The sequence below is a fragment of the Microcaecilia unicolor genome, chromosome 4, assembly GCF_901765095.1.
Source record: "Microcaecilia unicolor chromosome 4, aMicUni1.1, whole genome shotgun sequence".
NCBI lineage: Eukaryota > Metazoa > Chordata > Amphibia > Gymnophiona > Siphonopidae > Microcaecilia > Microcaecilia unicolor.
In genome coordinates, this window is record NC_044034.1 from 170,355,589 (window position 1) to 170,369,892 (window position 14,304).

A 14,304-nucleotide genomic window follows, 5' to 3' on the forward strand; every position below is an offset into this window, starting at 1 on the left:
TCTTGTTGGGCAGACTGGATGAACCGTGCAGGTCGTTCTCTGCCGTCATCTACTATGTTACTAAGTAAAATACATGCAAACGAATATGGAAAACTTATGCCTGTCTCCTGCCTTAGAGCAGGTGAAGCCTTCTGCAGGAGCTTTCAATTAGGTTATTTTATGAAAACACAGAGGTGTGTAAGTTGCCTTTATGAAATTGGTGCAGCTTAAATGCCTCTGTGCTTCCCAGTCTAGGGCTGGTGTTAGACATTCAAGATCCCAGGGCAAAAACCAGGAAGTATCCCTGAAAGCTGGTCTTTAGCCTATGCCTCCTTCACTTTGAAACAGCCTCAGGGCTCCCTATGGTATTGGGGCCCAGGGCAGTTGCTCTATTTGCCACTCCCTAATGCTAGCCCTGAGGGGCCCTGTTGTAAAATTACCTTCTTGTAGATAGAGAAAGTACCTGCATATAATGTGTACAGCGCTGCCCTCTAGGGACAGAGAAGGTACCTGCATATAATGTATACAGTGCTGCGTGCGTCTAGTAGCGCTATAGAAATGATTAATAGTAGTTGTAGATCACTATTTTAAATAGATTAAAATGTAAATATTTTAAAATGTGATTTAGTGTTTGTCACTTCCTTGCAATGGATCTATTTTCTTCTACATACAGCACATGGCATACTGCAGGTTCCCTCCATGTCTACGTAAATATGGTATACTGGGTTTACGGAGGGTGTTTACGAAGGGTTTCTTAGAGGGGAATTCTGTAAATGGTGTTCAAAAATCAGCACTAAGTTCAATTCTATAAAGGGCGTGCACCCTTTATAGAATCACACTTGGTACCGATTCCTGTGCCTAACTTTTGGTGCTAGACTTACGCCTGCTTTAGGGACGCTAAGGCAGTATTCTGCAACAGTGCTTAACTTTTTGGAATTCCCCTGAGAAGTCCAAGCCCCCTTTTCAGTTATGCACTATTAGGGTTAGGCGCCATGCCGTATGGAATAGCACGCAGGCCAGATGTGCATGCAGGTTTAAATGGGTGTCAATTTACATCAATAATTGGATGTTAGCATCCAGTTATTAATCACAACAATAGATGAATAAGAGGACAAGAGATTATCTCAACAACACAACAAAATATTCTCTCTTACTATAAACTGCAAAGTACTTCAAAAGATACTAAATTCCCATGAAGTGCAAGATCTTAATAATGAGAAAGGGAAAAAGCCTCTGTGCTCAACCTCCACCCAATATTGGAATTCATGGGGTAAGGAGGAAAAAACCTGGGTCCACTTTCTTCATTAACTCAATTCTTGTCTTGCTAACAACTTCCTAGGAATGCTGGATCCAAAGGAAAACAATAGAACAAACAGCTTGAAATTGAAAACAAACGTGCAGGAAGAGTCAGTCACGCTGACAGTGGCCAGAGTTTTGCTATTATAAGCTGTTTCAAGGCGTGTATGACATCAGTGATTTAGGTGCGATGTGTCTTCAATTCATAGGATCCCCCAGTTATTGACATTAATTGGCTCATTAGCCAATTAATTTGTCCGGACCGCACCCAAATTTTAGCGTGCAAATCTAGGTGCCATATATAGATTCAGGGGTGGAAAGTGACTGTTCAGGGGCTATTGTATAACTTTGGGACTAACATTTATACACATAAATGTTTATAATACTAGCGAACAGTATACACATGTACGAGTGCATTTTCATGTATACGTCAGCATGTGCCTAAGCACTATTCTGCAAATACCTGCTTAACTTCCATAGCACTTATTTGCAAAGGGGGTTATGGGAGGGGGACATACAGAAGGGTGGAATATGGGTGAGACATAGGCAGGGATCCCACTTGTACACGTTTCTTAAAGAAGACTGTAAGTTACACGTTCCTCTGATGCACTTAGAGACGCCCAATTACAGAATTGCTCCCTCAGGGGGGTCTCTTTCTAAGCCGCGGTAGTGTTTTTAACTTGTGGTAGAAATCAGCTGGCGGTAGACGCCGAGATGCCCATTATATTCCTGTAGGCGTCTCGGCGTTTACCAAATGCTACCGCGGCTTAGTAAAAGACCCCCTCAGTGACTTCCATGGCCCTCCAAATTGAAATAAAAGATGTTATGTGGTTGGCACCTGCTACTGACCACATTAATGGTTTTGAATATTGGTCATATTTATTTATTACAGATTATAGAATGTTTGGGGAGAATTTCTGTACTGTGACTGTGGAAGGATCCAACCCAGATGATATCATAGCACAATTGTGCAGGTTAGAGTCAAATGCTTTAAAATGACATAGGAAATCTGATTTGCAATGAGCTGCTCCAGTCCATCTGGTGTGGTAGGATAGTGGCACTGTGGCCTTTGTCTGATGTTGTACCGGAAGGGGGATGATATCCAATAATGTACAATGAGGCTTTATGAGAGTCGGCGTATAGTATGGTGTTACAATGGTGGTGGATAGTAACATGTCTTTGTGTTTGTCATATTGTTATTTTTATTTATATATGTTTTATTGTAAGTCGCATAGATTTTCAGATATGTGAACTATAAATATTTTAAAGAATTAAACTATGTGTCCCCTCACTACCTTGTTTATTGAAATACATTGCATACTTCCCACTATATATTGTACAGTACGCACAGATGATGGCTTTATTATTTATAGAAATACTAGTAAAAAAGGCCCGTTTCCGAAACCAATGAAACGGGCGCTAGCATGTGGGTTTTTTTGTGTGTGTGTGTATGTGTCACAGAGTTAGTTTGTGTGTGTGTGTGTGTGTGTGTGTGTGTGTGTGTGAGTGTGTGAGGGTGCGGTGTGTGTGCAGGTTGTTGATGTGTGTCTTTTTTTGTTTTGTTTTGTTTTTTGCTTGGGGGTTGGGGAATGTGCTGTGCTGTGCTGGCAAAGTGGGTTGGATTGGTGTGTGGCTTTGAGGGTGTGTTTCTGTTGTATTGTGTGTGTGTGGTTTTGTCTGTCAAGGAGGTTTGTGGAGTGGGGTCTTTCTGTTGGTGAAATGTAAATATGGTTGTAGGGGGTGTCAGCCTTTGTTGAGTGTTGTTTTTTTTTCCATGGTTTTTTTTTGTGTTGTGCTGAGGCAGCAGTGTTGTTTTAGATGGGCGGAAGGTTGAGGAGCACGTTCTTTGTCTGTCGGTATTTTTTGGCCGTTTCAGGGCTGCTGTAGGGGAATGCTGGAAGAGAAATGTGCTGTTGGAAGCAGCGCCATCTTTTTCCATTGGGCTGGGGTTCTGGGCATCCTGGAGGTGGGTGACGGGGACGGGGATGGTTGTTTTAAGTTGGCGGAAGGGAGAAGAGCACGGTCTCGGGCCGTCGGGGGGTGATCCGGTATGTTTGGTCCATTTCAGGCCTGCTGCAGGGGAATGCTGGAACATTTATACGCTGCAGGAATCAGCGCCGTCTTTTTCTGGGTGCTCAGGGAATCCCCGAGGTGGGAGACAGCTTGCCTGAGGCTGGGGATGGTTGGGCACGTCCTTGGCCGCTTCGGCAAAAGGGGAAGAGGAAGGGGGTGGGGAGTTACCTGCAGCCGCCTGAGAAACCATGTATTCTTTGTTTGTTTTGTATTATTAGTTTGCATTTCTGTTGAAGAAAGAGTGGATGCCTTTCTAATGATGGAGGTGGTGCGTCGGTGTGCGGTTGTTTCGTTAGTTTGGCAGCCAGTCTCCAGCGATTCCTAGGCAGGGAAGGAGTAGGGAAACACGCTTCGCGTGTTTCCCTACTCCTCCCCCTTCCTTGGTCGCCGTTTGCTGCTGGCTGGGTCGCGGGTAATCCTTCCAGCTGGGCCGCAGCTTGTCCTTGTCCCAGATGGTGACGGGCACGTTGTTTTCTGGCTCCTCTGACTCCATGTCAAGCGATCCCAAATATAGTCTGTGCTATAGGCCCTCTGGCACTCTTCAGTACTGGCATTAGGCATTTAAAAATTTCACCCCCCCCCTCCCCCGGTCTATTTTTGCACATACCCACAGCAGGAATATTCTTCTCTCATTCCAGCAGTGGTTCTGTGCTCTCCATGCTGCACAGATAATGAGCCATTCTGCTGGGGAATGCTCCTCCCTTATTGTCACGTAGTTTCCTCTGATTGGTCCGTCTTACATTGCCTAGTGTTGCCTGGGAACGGTGTTGTGATGGTCCTTTGTGTTTCAGAATGTTGAGGTTGTTTTTTCTGATTGGTCCGTCATGCGAGGGCGGGGCAGAGAGACATGGTCAGTGTTCTGGCTTCACCACCATGAATCCATGAACCCTTCAGTGAGTGACTGAGTGACTTCAGAACGTTGTCTTCAGAATGTTGAGGGTGAGTTTTATTATAGTAGATGGCTAAAATTAGCACAACCGAGATTGTGGAGTACTAGAATGAAAGCAGCCTCAAAAAGGTGGATTTTAGGCAGGATTTCAATATAGTGAGAGAGGTATCATGAGGCATCAATCTAGGAGTTAAGGAGGTCTGTGTCATTGTGACCCTTGATCATTTATGGTATAGTGCGTGCTATTTTTCATTGTTTTTGTTTTATTTTGCTAAAGATGTATTCAATTGTTTCCTACAGGAGTTGCTAAGCCGAACATCCCTTGAGACTCAGAAACTGGACCTCATGACTGAAGTTTCAGGCCTGAAGATCAAGTTGGCTGGCCTGGAAAAGGAACAGAATGACTGTGAGGAGAGACAGAGCAAAGTGGAGGTTAGTTGTGCTGTGTGCTGAATCCCTCCTTAACTTTTTGGCACTTGCACTTACCTCCTTGGACTGCTGATAAAATATCAGGCATTTCAGCTGAATCTGATGGGCAGCACAATGTCTCCTGTACATGTTACTTTTCAAACATATGACTTCACTGGGGTTAGTTTTGTTTATGGAGTTCTTCAATAACCCTTTTCCAGACAGAATGAGGGAAAGATTTCCTGTCTAAACTGATAGCTCCAATTTTAAAAGGTACCAAAGAAAAAGAGGGAATATTAGATATATACGGCTTACCATCCTTAGTGTTTTGGTAATGTGCAGCACCTTATCAGTAAGTGAGTGCAACTCTGTGTGGTCTTGTGTCATCTGGTTTAGGCAAACTGGTGGTCTGAGACATGGTCTTTGCTTGTTAGAGACACGTGGAGGGGCATAATCAAAAGGGATGCCCAAGTTTTGCTCAGGGCATCCTCGCAAAACGTCCCAGTGGAGGGGCGGGGAAACCCCTATTATCGAAACAAGATGGGCATCCATCTTTTGTTTCGATAATACGGTCGGGGACGCCCAAATCTTGAAATTTAGGTCCTCCTTAGAGATGGTCGTCCCTAGACTTGGTCGTTTCTGATTTTCGGCGATAATGGAAACTAAGGGTGCTCATCTCAGAAACGACCAAATGCAAGCCCTTTGGTCATGGGAGGAGCCAGCATTCGTAGTGCACTGGTCCCCCTGACATGCCAGGACACCAACCGGGCACCCCAAGGGGCACTGCAGTGGACTTCACAAATTGCTCCCAGGAACATAACTCCCTTACCTTGTGAGCTGAGCCACCAAAACCCACTACCCACCACTGTACACCGCTACCATAGCCCTTATGGGTGAAGGGGCCACCTAAATGTGGGTACAGTGGGTTTCTGGTGGGCTTTGGAGGGCTCACATTTACCACCACAAGTGTAACAGGTCAGGGGGGGATGGGCCTGGATCCGCCTGCCTAAAGTACACTGCACCCACTAATACTGCTCCAGGGACCTGCATACTGCTGTGATGGATCTGACATTTGAGGCTGGCACAAAAGATTTTTAAAGATGTTTTTTTGAGGGTGGGAGGGGGTTAGTGACCACTGGGGGAGTAATGGGTGGTGACCCCCGATTCCCTCCAGTGGTCATCTGGTCAGTTCGGGCACCTTTTTGTGCCTTGGTGGTAAGAAAAACAGGACCGGGTAAAGTCGTTCAAGTGCTCGTCAGGGACGCCCTTTTATTTCCATTATGGGTCGAGGACGCCCATGTGTTAGGCACGCCCAAGTTCTGCCTTCGCTACGCCTCCGACATGCCCCCGTGAACTTTGGTCGTTCCCGCGATTATGCCGATTTGGGCGACCCTGTGAGAAAGTCACCCATCTTCTGCCCTCATTTCCTGTTTCCGGAAGGGCGGGACCAGAGGCAGAGTTCAGACAGATGGGAAGGCAGTGTGAAGCGCCGCTCGCCTTCAATGCTGACGCCGGACCCCGAGGTAACAATTTTTAAATTAGAGCCGGCACGCAGGAAGGCGAGGGGCTGCCAGAGGACAGGTCCTGCTTGCACTTTGAGGGAGGGAGGTGGGAGGGGGCATTGAACTCGGAGGAGAGGGGGGGCGTGGAACTCAGAGGGGAGTGGAAGGAGGGAGGGAGGGAGGGGGCATCCTGCAACTCATAAGGGGAGGGCTGGGGGGAGGGAGGGGGTGATTGTTTACTCACCTCTGGTGGCTGCTGCTGGGTTCCCTTCTCTCTCACTTCCCATTAGTCCACCCTGTGATGTCATCCCCAGGGCGGACCATTGGGAACTGTGTTACAAACCCAGGTGTTATGAACCCAGGCATCCAGACGGAGGTGCAAATTATTATATAGGATGCTTAGTTCTGCATGTAAATTCTAATTAATGCCAGTTAGTGTCAATTGCTTATTAACTGGCAATTAGCGCTGATTGGCTTGTTAATCAATTAGGTTATGTGCATTGTTATGGAATATGCTTCAATTTCCACATGGAAATCTCTGCACGATGTATACAATCTGGGGATATACGCAGGTACGTTCTCTGTTTCTAGAGGGCTCACAATCTCTGTTTCTGTACCTGGAGCAATAGAGGGTTAAGTGACTTGCCCAAGGTCACAAGGAACTGCAGTGGGAATTGAACCTAGGTTGCCAGGATCAAAGCCTTTACATTACGACATGTATCCCAGCAGGTTGGACCTGGATTAGAGTTAGTGCATTACTAGATATGTTCCCAACAGATTGGAGTTGGAATAGATTTAGTTCATACCATATGTGTTCCAGGTTGGAGTTGGATTAGAGTTAGTGCATTAGAGTTTCTACTTAGGTTGTAGGCGGAATATAAATGGAATAAATAAATAAATAAATAAATAATTACCACGTGTCCCAGCAGGTTGAAGTTGGATTAGAGGGGCCTTTTACTTAGGCAAGCTGGCATTTTTAGCGCGTGCTAAAAACAGGAGCACACTAAATGCTAAAGACGCCCATAGGAATACATTGGTGTCTTTAGCATATGTCTATTTTTAGCTTTCGCTAAAAAATGCCCGCAGAGTTAATTCATAATGGTACTTATTTTCAAAGCTCATAGACTTACAAATTTATATAGATAGTAACCTGTGTAACTTTGTAAGTCTATGTGCTTTGAAAATGAGCTTCAATATATGTTTTTGAGGTTGGAGTTGGATTAGAGTTATCTGCTTAGGTTGTGGGTGGAATATAAGTGGAATAAATAAATAAAAAGTTACGACACGTGTCCCAGCAGGTTGGAATTTGATTAGAGTTTGTTCATACTATATGTGTCCCAGGTTAGAAACAACAGAGGTCAAATTTTAATCACAATGGCAATGTCTGCTTTCTCTTAGCAAAAAGGAGGAGTGTTTCATAAAATTCTTATATACCTTTAACTATCTTTCTTTGCTTTTAAGTAAAATACTGAGCTGTCCAGTTGATGTGCAAATGATTTGGGGCAATTTGAGAGAGGAGTTTTCTTGCTTAAATGCTAGTATATTGGTGTAAAATACTTCCTCTGAAATGACCAACCTTGTATACATTACAAACACCTCATGGTCAGAAGAACATGTGTACTCTTATACAACTCAGTTGGCATTTTGGGAGTGGGTTTCGGGTAGCGTGAAGGCAGAGTCACTAGAAAAATATAAAATATATACAATTTACTTGTGGTCTGTATAAAGTAGGTGCGTGGATTTGCACAAAATATTTGAGCTGGTGTAAATATACACAGCCTAATTCTAGCTATAAATTCTGCAGCTTTTATGGGGCAATTTGAAAATAGGCTTAAAATAGGCACTTGCTTGACCTACTAGCCTAGGTGACCTAAGCATTGAGAGCATAAGTGTATATGTCAGACTGTCATTTACATGGTGTAAATATTAAAAAAATTTCCCTGCTGATAGCAAAGCAGCGTTAACTACATAGGATTCTTCCAGATGTTAATATCATGCTGTTTCTGATGCTAATATAGGATTGTCTTTGACATCATGGACACTTGTCTTTTACTTCTCTGAAATCTGCGGACCAAGATGGAAGTATTTCGCTAATCAACAATCTCTGAGTTTGACTGGGACGTTTGTTTTATTAAAATGACTAGTAAAAAAGGCCCGTTTCATAAACAAATGAAACGGGCGCTAGCAAGGTTTTAGAGAGAGTGAGAGTGTGTATATGTATGTGTGTCTGTGTGTGTGTGACACAGAGAAAGTGGGTGTGTTTGTGTGAAAGAGAGTGTGCAAGGGTAGTGTGAAAATGAAGAGTCAGCAGTGAAATTGTACATAGGGCAGCTGAACCATTTGAGGCATATTTGTGTGTCTGTGTGAGAGAGTGTGTATATGTGTGTGGGTGCGTGTGTGTGTGATTTACACACAGTGTAAGTGTGTGTCTGTGCGTCTGTGTGAAAGAGAGTGTGAAAGGGTAGGGTCAAAATGAAGAGTCTGCATTATAATTGTACATAGCACAGCAAAAAACTTTTGTGGCAGTTCTTGCCTTATCCCCCTCCATACCCAACGATTCTTTCCTTGTCTTCCATTCCCTTTGTGTCCCATGTGTGTGTGTGTGTGTGTGTGTGTGTGTGTGTGTGTGTGAGAGAGAGAGAGAGGTGCTAGCAGTCCCTGTGATAGTGGCAGGTCATTTGCTCATTATAGCCAGGTAAGAGTGTGAGTGAGTGTATATGTACTGTTTTTTCTTTCCTTCCTATGCCCTCCGTGTCCATTGTTTGTGTGGAGAGCAGTGATCTATATGGTGCATTTCTTCCCACAATGTGAAAGCTAAGGACGTATTATTGACTGCAGTGTTTGTTTTTCGTTGGTTTTTGTTGTATGCTACTTCTTAGCAGTCGGAATTTTGTACTTCCGTTGTTGAATAGCTTTTTATTGTTTTGGTAGGGCGTTTTGTCTGGGGAAAGCACATACCGTGATCTTAAGCATGGTTTTCCAAATTTGCATCGGCTTCCAGCGAGTTTCGTCATCTCCTTGTTGTTTTTGAAGTTCCCGGTTTGTGTTCTTCCTTCTGCTCCCTTGTTCAGTAGCCTTGTTGAGTGATTGCTCCTTGTAGCGTTGCTGTTGTCGTTGCGTAGCAACTGTGTGCTGCTGGTTTTCTTTGTTCCGCGATGCATTGTTCGTCACGTGCCGTCGCTTAGTAACGTGTCCGCGATGTGATTGGTAGTTTGTCATTGGTCCGCCCTCGATGTCATGACATTTGACGTGGTGGGCAGGGCAAACACTCCTGGGCGAATTCTGGGTTTCACCACCATGCATTTGGAATGTTGGGACTTATGAAGGCTTCAGAATGTTGGAGGTGCGTTTTATATAGAGAGATTTCTTTGTTAATCATGCATCTGAAAACCCAAGAGTATCCAAAAATTTGTGTATTGTTAAAACCTCTAGAAGGTTGCTCTGTTTTGTTTCTAGGGCACATTCTGGACATCTGAGTGGCATTTTGAACACTGAAGGGTCGATATTCAGCAGGCAGTGCTCAGCATTGGCATTTTGTCCAGAAATTTAATGCCAGGCCATGTCCATAGCCTGTTAAGGGGCCCTTTTAGTAAGCCATTGTAAAAAGTGTCCTACGTTAGTTTGGAAGCATGAAATTAGCACACATTGGGCTATTTTTTACCGCGGTGGGTAAAAAGGCCTTTTTTTAATGGGGCGGTATATGGCCATGTGCTAATATTAAAAGTAGCACGCATAAATTTTCTGCCTGAGCCCTTAGTGCCACCTATTTACTTGGCGGTAACGGCTCACATGCTACTCCTGCGGTAATGAGGCAGCATGTGTTAATGTGGCCATGCTGCCGATTACTGCCGGGAACTCCCCCTTCGGTAGAAAATAGGTAATCAATAGAAATAAAACATGGAAAAGAAAATAAGATGATACCTTTTTTATTGGACATAACTTAATTAATTAATTAATTTATTTATTTATTTATTGCATTTGTATCCCACATTTTCCCACCTCTTTGCAGGCTCAATGTGGCTTACAATACATCATGGATAATGGAAATGAGAAGAGAATAGACATTTGGTGTTACAGAAGGATTTGGGGTTGCATGGTAATGGAATACATGATAGGCATTATTAACATTTCTGGATATATGTGGGAGTTTCACATGTTTTGATCTTTGTGGTATATCTTGTCAAAGAGATGGGTCTTTAGTAGTTTATGGAAGTTGGTCAGTTCATAGGTCGCTTTTAGGTTGCGTGGCAATGCGTTCCAGAATTGCGTGCTCATATAGGAAAAGGTTGATGCATGCATTAATTTATATTTTAGGCCTTTACAGTTGGGGAAATGAAGATTAAGGAATGTGCGAGATGGGTGGTAGGTCTATCAGGTCTGACATGTAGGCTGGGGCATTGCCATGGATGATTTTATGTACTAGGGTACATATTTTGAACGTGATGCGTTCTTTGAGTGGGAGCCAGTGTAGCTTCTCTCGTAGGGGTTTTGCACTTTCATATTTTGATTTTCCAAATATGAGTCTGGCTGCCGTGTTCTGGGCTGTTTGGAGTTTTTTGAGTATTTGCTCTTTGCAGCCAGCATAGAGTGAGTTGCAGTAGTGTAGATGACTGAGTACTAATGATTGTACCAGATTACGGAAGACGGTCCTTGGGAAGAATGGTCTTACTCTTTTTAATTTCCACATTGATTGGCACATCTTTTTGGTTGTGTTTTTCGCGTGATTCTCAAGTGTTAGGTGCCGATCAATGGTAACTCCAAGAATTTTCAGGGTTTCCGAAATTGATAGATTTAGTTTTGGTGTGTTGATGGTGGTAAATTTGCTCGAGTTGTGTTCAGAGGTGAGTATTAGGCATTGGGTTTTTTCTGTGTTGAGTTTTAACTGAAAGGCATCTGCCCAGGAGTGCATGATATGTAGACTTTGGTTGATGTCATTGGAAATTTCTTTTAGGTCTTGTTTGAATGGGATGTAGATTGTTACATCATCAGCGTAAATGTATGGGTTGAGGTTTTGGTTTGATAGTAGTTTGGCCAAGGGTGTCATCATTAGGTTGAATATAGTCAATGAGAGGGGAGATCCCTGTGGAACTCCACATTCAGGTGTCCATGTGGCTGATGTAATCGAATTTGATGTCACTTGATATGAGCGAGTGGTAAGGAATCCTTTAAACCAGTTAAGAACGTTGCCTCCGATACCGAAGTATTCAAGGATGTGTAGTAGGATTCCATGATCAACCATGTCGAAGGCTGTTGACATGTCGAATTGTAGAAGTAATATATTCTTGTCAGTTGCAATCGTTTGTTTGAATTTAGTCATGAGCGTAACTAGTACTGTTTCAGTACTGTGATTAGAACGAAATCCTGACTGGGAGTCGTGTAGTATTGAGAATTTGTTTAGATAGTCTGTGAGTTGTTTGGTTACCATCCCTTCTGTTATTTTGGTTATTAAGGGAATGGATGCTACTGGTCTATAGTTGGTTAATTCACTCGCGTTTTTCTTTTCATCTTTGGGTATGGGGGTGAGTAGAATGTTTCCTTTCTTCTTTGGGAAGAGTCCATTTTGTAGCATAAAATTCACATGTTTCGTTAGATCTGTTATAAAGTGTTGGGGGGCCGATTTCATAAGGTTATTTGGGCATATATCTAGTTTGCAATGAGATTTGGCGAATCTTTTAAGCGTTTGGGAGATGAGATCTTCCGATAGTATCGCGAATTCAGTCCAAATCCTATCTGCTGGGTATACTCCAGGGTCTGGGTCTAGACAGTCTAGGAGTGCAGCGTATTTGATGGGACTGACAGGTATTTTAAGTCGCAGTTGTACTATTTTCTCTTTGAAGTACTTTGCGAGGTTTTCAGCTCCTGGTGTGTCTTTGCTGTTGTTCATGACTGGTGTGGTGTCTAGTGGTTTATTCACGAGTTGGAAGAGTTTGTGTGTGTCCTTGTAATTTGGTCCAATTTCAGTTTTGTAGTATAGTCTTTTGGTTTGTCTTATGGTGTATTTATATTTTCTTCAGAGTTGTTTCCAAGCATTAAGTGTGGGATCGTCTTTCTTTTTATTCCATGCATGTTCTAATTTCCTAACTTGTGTTTTGAGTTTTTTCAGTTCTTCGTTGAACCATGGTATTGAGTTCTTTCTGTGCGAGGTTCTAGTTTGAGTTGGGGTGATGTTGTCTAATATTGTTCTGCATCTATCGTCCCAATCTAGGAGGAATTTGGTTGTGCCTGCCTTTGTTGTCCATCCGTTATAGTAGATCTATTGCCAGAATATTACTGGGTCTATTTTTCCTCTTGTGGTGTAGGTTTTTTGTTCTTGTTTTTTGATTGTGGTTTTTGTTCGCCATTGGAGGGAGATGTATGCTCTGTAGTGGTCTGACCACGGTGTGGGTATCTATTTTGTATCTGCTAGTATAAGGTTTAGGTCTGGATCGAATTTATATGCGATAATGTCTAGTGTGTGTCCTTTGGTGTGTGTTGGTTGTGCATTTGGTACGTGAAGATCCCATAATTGTAGGAATTCTTTGCATTCTTGGGTGCTTGTTGAGGTAGGATCTTCCAAGTGCAGGTTAATGTCGCCTATTATGGTAAGGTTTGAAGTAGAGATACATGTGTTCGAGACGAAGTTCATGAGGTGTGTTTGAGTGTCTTGCCAGTTGCCTGGCGGCCTATAGAGTAGGATTGCGTTAAGGTGTTCCTGCAGGTTTGGGTGATTGATTCTTACCGATGCAATTTCAAGTTGAGGTAGGATGGATTCAGCTGTGGTTGTGATAGTGAACTCGGATTTGTATATTATGGCTATACCACCTCCTCTTTTCCCGTTTCTTGTCCAGTGGGTAATTTTGTATCCTGGTGGGCATAAATCTAGGATTATGGGATCCTTAAAGTCATGGATCCAGGTTTCAGTGATGAATAGGAGGTCAAGATTGTCTGTGGTGATCCAGTCTGTTATAATCTCTGTTTTGTTTACTACTGACCTAGCGTTTGCGTATCCCAGTTGGATTGGATGGTACGGTTTGGTCCGGGCCGTAGATGTGTTGATTTTTATTAGTTGCCTGTTTTCTTGGTATTTGGTTTTGTTGTTTCCTTTCTTCCCTTTCTGTTGGTTATTTCCGTGTGTATTTGTTTTTCCTTTTAGTTGGTTGTTATTCTTTTGGTCTGGTGAGTTGTAGATGGGTTGTCTATAGGGTTTATGTATTGTGGGTAAGTTGTTGTTTAAGTTGAGAGTGGTCCATGCGTGGTAGATTAGGGGGAGGAAGTAAATTATCATGAATAGTTTTTTGGTATTCATGTTGGCTGTAGTTCATGTACAACTTAAACAGTAAGCAGTACAGTATACGCAGTGCGGTATAAGCAGTACAGTATAAACAGTGCAGTATAAGCTGTACAACTTAAACAGTAAGCAGTACAGTATATGCAGTGCGGTATAAGCAGTACAGTATAAACAGTGCAGTATAAGCTGTACAACTTAAACAGTAAGCAGTACAGTATACGCAGTGCGGTATAAGCAGTACAGTATAAACAGTGCAGTATAAGCAGTGCAACTTAAACAGTAAGCAGTATAGTATACGCGGTACAGTATAAGCAATTCAGTGTAAGCAGTGCAGTATGAGCAATGCAACTTAAACAGTAAGCAGTGCACAATATAAACAGTATAAGCAGTACAGTCCAAGCAGTACAGTATAAGCAGTGCAACTTAAACAGTAAGCAGTGCAGTATACACAGTGCAGTGTAAACAGTAAGTTAGTGCAGAGTTAAAGTTCTTTAAAGCAGTATTGAGGTAATACAGTTCTGGTACACCGAGTTGGATGTGGGTTTTTTTTTCTTTTCAGCTGATCAAGTAGTTTACCTGGAGGCGTGTTATTCTGCAGCTGCCCTCATAGTGGTTTAGATAGGTTCACTTCCAATCCTGTCTTTTAAGCCTCCTTGCCGCAGCTCATAGGTTTGTTGGGAAGGAAATGAGTATACTGGATGACGGCTGCTTAAGGGTATTAGAAATAGAGATTAAGCAATTTGGCTTCCTTGTTTACAGAGGACTTACTAGGCTCATTTCCACTCCTCTCTATTAACCTCCATGCAGCAGCTTATAGGTTTGCTTGCTGTGGATGAGTACTTGGCAACGACAGTTCCAGGTGGAGTGGAAATAGAGATCCGCCAAATTGG

The 14,304-nt window shown here is 43.0% G+C and overlaps 1 protein-coding gene across 1 annotated transcript in view; it reads left to right on the plus strand.

Annotated features, from left to right (window-relative positions):
• PPFIBP2 (PPFIA binding protein 2) overlaps nt 1-14,304 on the plus strand; it is a 310,354-nt gene that overhangs the window by 211,189 nt on the left and 84,861 nt on the right. The window contains 1 exon segment of the mRNA XM_030200947.1: nt 4,538-4,669. Coding sequence (XP_030056807.1) covers nt 4,538-4,669 — 132 coding nt within the window.